Genomic DNA, 7,685 nt, shown 5'->3' on the forward strand with positions numbered 1-7,685 from the left:
GAGTACAAGGCTGGTTCGTTTATTTCTGGATAAAGAGCGACGGTGTGAGCTGTTGCACCTGCTCCTGGCTGTGGGGCTTCTCTGGGACCCCTCCTGGCCTCCGCGGGGCCCTGAGCTTTATGAGGGACGCCTTCCACTGCAGCCACCTGTCCGGAGATGTGGCATGTGGCCCCTGCACCCCTGCCCCACCCCCCACAGCCCACCTGCTGCCTGCAGGCCCCCAGCCCCAAACCCCGACCCTTTGGACCCAAAGGCCCAGGAGGCCGCGCCGGGATCCCTGCTGCCCACCTCACCGCCTGGTACACGCCCCAGCAGTTCACGGGTACCACCTCGTTTGGCGCCGTGTCCTTGATGAAGACTCGCAGCCTTGCCAGGGATGGGAGCAGCTTCCGGCTGCCCAGCGGCGCCTGCGGGCCCTCCTCACTGCGCAGCTGCAGCACGCTCTCCCGCAGGGCGGCCATCTCCTGTGTGCGCTGTGGGACGGGGATGCCCGTGTCACCCAGGAGCCAGACCTCCGGGCAGGGGATGGCAAACGGGGTTTATCTCCCACCGAGAGCCTGGAAGTCATTTATCTTCAGGAAAACCATGCCCATTGCCAGACACTTGGACAGATGGACACTGGCGCCTGCAGCAGGGCAGGCGGGGAGGTGGCAGGGCCGAGGGAGTGGGTGGGAGCTGGGCGCTGCCGGCCGGGCAGGGCCTTCTTCTCACCAGCCGGGCCTCAGTGTTGAACCTGAGGTTCTGGATGGTCTTGCTGGCCTGGACGCAGTTTTCCAGCTTCATTATTTGGTTCTGAAACTAAACACGGCCCCAGTTAAGCCACAGACAGGGCCAGTCTGCTGGCATCCTGCTGTCCCCACGGGCGCCCCCATATCCGCTTACAGCTTGGGCAGGGGCCCCCCGCTGAGACGCTGGTCCTCGCCCTCCCCCCAACCCCCGCAGGGCCTGGGACAAGCTCCGCGGAGGAAGGGGCAGCCTGAGAGTGGCCCTGCGGGGGCCTGGCCAGGGCTCGGGGTTGTGTCAGCCCTCGTGGCTGCACACGGATGCCCCAGTGTGGGGGCTCCAGGCAAAGTGCCTCCGCTTAGAACTTCCAGAGGCTGAGACGAGCTGGGGTGGCCCAGGGCAACTGGGTTTGTTTTTTGTTTTTGAGACAGTGTTTCGCTCTTGTCACCCAGGCTGGAGTGCAATGGTGTGATCTCGGCTCACCGCAATCTCCACCTTCCAGGTTCGGGCGATTCTCCTGCCTCAGTCTCCCAAGTAGCTGGGACTACAGGCGCCCGCCACCACGCCTGGCTAATTTTTGTATTTTTAGTAGAGATGGGGTTTCTCTGTGTTGGTCAGGCTGGTCTCAAACTCCCGACCTCAGGTGATCTGCCCGCCTCAGCCTCCCGAAGCGCTGGGGTTATGGGTATAAGCCACCGCGCCTGGCCTCCGACAGGTGGTTTTCTGAGTGTCTCCTGCCGGCTGGAAAACGCCCCCTAGGCCGGGGGTCCTGCCTCTCTGCACGGCTGCCCAGTCTGAACCCAGTGGCTCCCCTCCTCTCCCAGCTGGGTGCGGGCAGCCCCAGGACTACCGTGGCCAGCTTGCCCTGCATCTCCGCGATCTTCCGCCCAGGGCTGTCTTCTTTCAGCAGCTGCACGGACGACAGCAGCGTGGCCAGCTCCTGCCGCAGGGCCCCAACCTCGAACTCCCTGCGGGCACCAGAGGCTGGGGCTGCCTGTGGGGTGTGCTCGGGGATAGGGCCAGGACCGGGGACACAGGCTACTCCCACAGCCACCACAGGGTTAAGGAGGCTCGAGGGGGCTCAGCTCTGTCACCCCTCCAGGAGGGAAGGCGGTAGAGGGAGAGTTCTCAGAGGCTGCCCCAGGGTGGCAGAGTGAGCTCAGTGCTGGGCCGGGCCCAGGCTCAGGGGGAACAACAGATCTGTCATGACACCAGGGGGCTTGTGGAGAGCAGCGTGGGGACTGACCCCACCCAGTGACGGTCAGCAGAGCCCCTGCCCCTCTCCCAGGGCCCCAGAGGCTGTACCTGGCCTTGCCTTCGGCGGAAATCCTGAGGTCCGAATCACTCTTGTGGAGCAGGCACTTGTCCGAGACGCCCTCTATCTGAGCACAGAGCCGGGAGCGGGCACAGTCTAGGACCAGCCTTGGCCTGGGCGCCCACACAGCGAGAGGGAGGAGGCGAGAGGACGGGCGCAGTGGGGGAGGGTCCCGCACCAAAGTACCCCGAGTCTGGCTGTGCCTTCACCCACCTGCTGGGGGAGGCCATCCACCTTCTCCCGCACCCCCCGCAGGTGCGCGGCGACCTCCTTCTGCCACCTGGCCAGGTCCTCCAGAGACTTCCTCTCTGCACCTTCCCATTCGGTCTTTGCCTGGGATACAGATGCCCAGTGAGGGACAGAGCCCAGAGAGGGAGGACAGACGGATGGATGGACAGACATGGGGAGCTCTGGGGGCAGGCGGCCCTCACCCCCACTTCCGACTCTGAGACATTTGTGCACAGGCCTGCAGGCAGCTGGGATGGCCTGGCCAAGCACGCTCTGGAGACACACATGCCAGGCAGGGCCTGGGCAGCCGAGGGCCCGTGGGGGCTGTTCCGACCACACAGGTGCCCGAGGGAGGCAGGGCAGGCCCCAGTGGGATCCAGCCCCAGGACACAGGGTGTCGCCCACTCGCAGCAGCACGCATGCGTCAGGGGATGAGCTGGAACCGGGGAGTGGCGCCCACACGATGCACATTACGCCGTGGTGGGAGGGCGAAGCTCTGTGCACGAGGCCCCGAGGAGCGGGAAACGGGATGCCCGCGGGTGTTACCGCCGCAGCGGCCGCGCGGTGCATGGCACCATTTCCTGGAAATGTCCAGAACAGGCACCCCCGAGACAGGCAGGGACCCGGCAGTCGCCAGGGGAAGTGGGGATGGGAATGACGGCGGACGGACGGGGCTGGGGTTCTTTCTGGCAGAGGAATGCTCTGAAACTGTGAATAGACACACGGAACTCACGGAGCCGTACGCATTCGGGGGTGAACCGTGTGGGGAGTGAGTCCGTTTCAACAGAGCTGTTACAAAGTGAACAAGAGCAGGATGGGCGGAGGCCGCCTGTCTGCCCCTCTGTGGCTGCCCGCATGGCTGGGCCGTGGGCCGAGGCTGCTCAGTGGCCGTCCCGCCCCACACGGGAATCTCTGGGACTCGGGGTCTCCCGGGCCCGAGGGACAGTCGCTGGGTGATGGGAGGCTTGGGACCGGCCTGTCCAGCCTTTCCCCTGGGGACAGTGGTGGGCTGAGAGCCGGCGGGGTGGGGACTCCCCATAGCCCTGCCTGCCCTCTGCTGCCTGGCGCACCTCAGACAGCCTGAGGCCCAGCATCTGCTCCTGCAGATCCAGCCGGCTGCTCAGAGCCGGGAGGCGGCCACTCAGCTCCTTTAACTGCCCGGCCAGCTGCGCCACCGATGCCTCCAGAGCCCGGTTTTTCTCTTGGAGCTGAAGGGGGACAGGTGGGTGCGGGGAGGCCTGGGTGAGCGCCCATCCTGTGTGCATGGGGGACCCCGTTGGGGACATGTTGTGCTACCCCCTCACCAGCACCAGCTCGCCATGCATCTCCTGCCGGGCCAGCTCGCGGGCCAGCTGTGCGGCCTCCAGGTTCTCCTGCACATAGGCAGCCAGCTCCCCAGCCCGGCTCTCCTCCAGGCGCCCCTTGGCATCCCTAGGGGTTGGGGGACACATAGATGCCCTCAGCAGAGCCTGCCCACCCCTCAGCCCTGGACTAGGGAGGGAAGCTTGGCTGCAGGCTCCGGAACCTCCCAGGAGACCCTGGGATCGGAAGATGGGGTGCGGTCCCAGTGCCACCACGACAGGGGTTCACTCCCCATGGCCACAGCCGAGTGCCCCAGGGAGAGCAGGCTAGGTGAGGGACGGGAGGCCCCACGGGAGCACGGGAGGGAGGAGGAGCCGCACCGTCCAACTGCAGCCCTCGGGGTCAAGCACTCTGCTGGGGGGAGGCAAGGTCATTCCCCGCTGAGTCGGCCACCGCGGCCCCCTCCTGAGTGGGACTTGGGGGTCTCCCCACCTGACAGCACCTGAGGCCCCAGGACACCCACCAGGCCTTCGCCTCAGCCAGTAGGACGCGGTTCAGCGATGCCTGGTTCTGCTGCACGAACTTGGTCAGCTGGGCCACGGCGGCATCCAGGCCCTGGCACTGCTCCAGGAGGTGGCTCTCCTGCCAAGGGGTGGAGGCCGCCCTGAGACCCACACCCCGGCCCCGGCCCCACCTGTCCGCCGCCCGGCCGGCCCCACCTCATGCTGCCCCTGCAGGGCCCGCAGGCGCTCCTCCATCAGCCCCCGAAGCTTCTCCCACCGGCTCTCCAGCTCGCCCCGCAGGCTGCCCTCCAGCCTCAGCCGCGAGCTCTCCGAGGCCTTCATTCTCTGTGGCGAGACCCCACGGTCAGCCGCAGGTCTGCGTCTGGAAAGTGGGGCGGGGCAGGCCGGCCGCGGGCAGGCTCCCACCTTCTCCAGGGCCAGGAAGCTCTTCTGCAGGAAGCCGCACAGCTTGGCCTCCCTCTTCAGGAAGCGCAGGCTCACCTCTTCGCCGAGCTTGGTCACCTGGGCCTGGGGCGGAGGCACATTGTCCCGTGTGCAGCCTCTGCTGGACACGCAGCCCGTCCCCCTCCTGTCTGTGGTCTCCATCAGAGTTGGGGTCCCCTGCTGTCCCCGAGCCCAGCAGAGCCAGGCCTGCCACACCCTCAGCCAGAAGAAAGCCAGGGCAGACAGGACCACTCTGTACCCAGACGACCGACCAGGCTTGGGTTCGTGAAGCACTGGAAGGCCACGCTCACGTGGGGACCAGACACACTTGGCAGCCACCACCGATGCCGCCCAGGGAAGGCCCCCCAGCCACCACCAGGCCCCGACAGGGAAGCAGGGATGTCACACGGGTGTCCCCAGCCAGGCAAGCTGGGCAGAGCCTCGGGGCCTTGTCTCCACCCCAACAGCTGCTTTCCTGCTGCACTGAGGGTCTGAAGGTGAGGGGAGAGGGGAGGTGCAGCCGACCCAGTCCCTGCGTCTCATACACCCAAAGGGCAGGCAGGCGGCACAGGCCCTTCGTCAGCCACGGAGAGGCGCCTCCCGGGAAGCTTCCTCTCTGGTCCAGCCCCTGCTGGCCTCCTGCCCCCCAGGAAGCCACCTTAGAGTAGACATTTTTCTGTAAAAAGCCAGATGGTACAAGTTCCACCCTCATGGGATCTCTGTTGTAACCCTCTCAGCACGGCGGTTACAGCCCCCACAGGAGACAATGACAACATGTAAAAAATGTTCCTGTGTGCCAATAAAACTTTATTTACAAAAACAAGCAGTGGCTGGCACAATGACTCACACCTGTAATCCCAGCACTTTGGGAGGCCGAGGAGGGTGGATCACCTGAGGTCAGGAGTTCAAGACCAGCCTGGCCAACATGGTGAAACCCTGTATCTACTAAAACTACAAAAATTAGCCAGACATGGATAGCTGTCTGTAATCCCAGCTACTCTGGAGGCTGAGGCAGGAGAATCACTTGAACCTGGGAGATGGAGGTTGCAGTGAGCTGAGATCAGGCCACTGTACTCCAACCTGGGCGACAGAGCAAGACTGTCCGGGAAAAAAATAAAAAAAAGGCCAGGCGCGGTGGCTCACGTCTGAAATCCCAACACTTTGGGAGGCCGAGGCAAGCAGATCATGAAGTCAGGAGATCGAGACCATCCTGGCTAACATGGGGAAACCCCGTCTCTACTAAAAATATAAAAAAATTAGCCGGGCATGGTGGCGGGCACCTGTAGTCCCAGCTACTCGGGAGGCTGAGGCAGGAGAATGGCATGAACCCAGGAGGTGGAGCTTACAGTAAGCTGAGATAGCGCCACTGCACTCCAGCCTGGGCGGCAGAGCAAGACTCCGTCTCAAAAAAGAAAAAGAAAAGAAAAGAAAACTTTTTGGGAGGCTGAGGCAGGAGGATCACTTGAGACTAGGAGTTTGAGACCATCCTGGGCAACACAGTGAGACCTCGTCTCTACGAAACATCAAAAAATTAGCCAGGCAGGCCGGGCGCCATGGTTCACGCCTGTAATCCCAGCACTTTGGGAGGCCGAGGCGGGCAGATCACGATGTCAGGAGATCAAGACCATCCTGGCTAACACGGTGAAAACCCGTCTCTACTAAAAATACAAAAAATTAACCAGGTGTGGTGTCAGGCACCTGTAGTTCCAGCTACTTGGGAGGCTGAGGCAGGAGAATGGCGTGATCCTGGGAGGCGGAGCTTGCAGTGAGCCGAGATCGCACCACTGCACTCCAGCCTAGGCGACAGAGCGAGACTCCGTCTCAAAAGAAAAAAAAAAAATTAACTGGGTATGGTGGCATGCACCCGCAGTCCTAGCAACTTGGAAGGCTGAGGCAGGAGGGTCACTTGAACCTGGGGGGCTGAGGCTGCAGTGAGCTGTGATCGTAGCACTGCACTCCAGCCTGAGCAACCAGGCAATATCCCGTCTCAAAACCAGAGACGAGGGTCGGCCTGACTCTGGCCCTCTGCCTCTGGCCCTAGAGAACACTCAGACACCCAGGCTCAGGGAAAGGCAGACGCCCTCGTGAGCGGCAGCTCCCCCACACCTGGCACCCTGGGAATCCTCAGCCCAGCACCTCTGCCTGCCCCACACAGCCACTCAATAACTTCCCAAAGGGCAGTGAGAGGGAGACTGCCAGCTCCAGGTAGCACAGCTATGTGGGCGACTGCTGGGGTGTCCCGGCAGTCCTGGCCCCGCACCCAGCGTACTGCCGGACGCGCACGGGAGCTGGCTGCAGTCCCCGGTCTCTATTTGTGGAGCTCAGACCTGAGTTGCTGAAATGTGCGGCTGCCCAGTCCCCTCCCCACCCGTAGCGAAGGCCCCTGCTGAGGCCACAGCGGGAGGAGGAGCCGCTCCGGCCCCATGGGTGGGACCCCGGGTTCTGGGAACTCGTGTCAAGGAAGGCGAACTCCGCTTTGCGTGCAGGGAAAGGTGGAGCCTGAAAGTGGCCGTGGAAGGGGCTTCAGGGCTGCGTGCGATCTGTTGATCCAGGCAGGCGCCGGCTGTGTGGGGAGGGGTGGAGGCGGCAGGACACAAGCAGCTTCCTGGGACGAAGGACACCCAGATGCGCAGCTGCCGGCCCCACGTGGCAACTCAGCTTTTTATTTTTTGAGATGGGGTCTTGCTGTGTTGCCCAGGCTGGTCTTGACTTCCCAGGCACAAGTGTTCCTCCTGCCTCAGCCTGCCAAAGTGCTGGGATTACAGGCGTGTGCCACTGCACATGGCCTGAGCTTTTGTTTTTTTGTTTTGTTTTGTTTTTTGAAATGGAGTCTCGCTCTGTCACCAGGCTGGAATGCAGTGGTGTGATCTCAGCTCACTGCAACCTCCTCCTCCTGGGTTCAAGCGATCCTCCTGCCTCAGCCTTCCAAGTAGCTGGGACTACAGGAGCCCGCCAGCACGGCTGGCTAATTTTTTGTATTTTTAGTAGAGATGGGGTTTTCCCACGTTAGCCAGGCTGGTCTTGAACTCTTGACCTTGTGATCTGCCTGTCTTGGCCTCCCAAAGTGCTGGGATTACAGGCGTAAGCCACTGCGCCCGACTGGCCTGAGCTTTTGAAATGGGGCATGTATGGCTGAGGAACTGAGTTTTAAATCGTCTACAGCTGTAGCT

The 7,685-nt window shown here is 62.9% G+C and overlaps 1 protein-coding gene across 1 annotated transcript in view; it reads right to left on the reverse strand.

The window, feature by feature from the left end:
• The window catches only part of CCDC154 (coiled-coil domain containing 154), an 11,834-nt gene continuing 4,149 nt past the window's right edge, over nt 1–7,685 (reverse strand). The window contains exons 6-17 of the mRNA XM_011967028.1: nt 4,844–5,006; nt 4,498–4,599; nt 4,288–4,416; nt 4,092–4,210; nt 3,571–3,697; nt 3,337–3,474; nt 2,252–2,371; nt 2,029–2,105; nt 1,574–1,691; nt 712–798; nt 289–473; nt 1–146 (exon numbers count right to left, since the gene is read on the reverse strand). Coding sequence (XP_011822418.1) covers nt 20–146; nt 289–473; nt 712–798; nt 1,574–1,691; nt 2,029–2,105; nt 2,252–2,371; nt 3,337–3,474; nt 3,571–3,697; nt 4,092–4,210; nt 4,288–4,416; nt 4,498–4,599; nt 4,844–5,006 — 1,492 coding nt within the window. The 3' untranslated portion in view covers nt 1–19. The remainder of the gene's footprint in view (nt 147–288; nt 474–711; nt 799–1,573; nt 1,692–2,028; nt 2,106–2,251; nt 2,372–3,336; nt 3,475–3,570; nt 3,698–4,091; nt 4,211–4,287; nt 4,417–4,497; nt 4,600–4,843; nt 5,007–7,685) is intronic.

Source organism: Mandrillus leucophaeus, unplaced genomic scaffold (genome assembly GCF_000951045.1).
Source record: "Mandrillus leucophaeus isolate KB7577 unplaced genomic scaffold, Mleu.le_1.0 Scaffold78, whole genome shotgun sequence".
Taxonomy (NCBI): Eukaryota; Metazoa; Chordata; class Mammalia; order Primates; family Cercopithecidae; genus Mandrillus; species Mandrillus leucophaeus.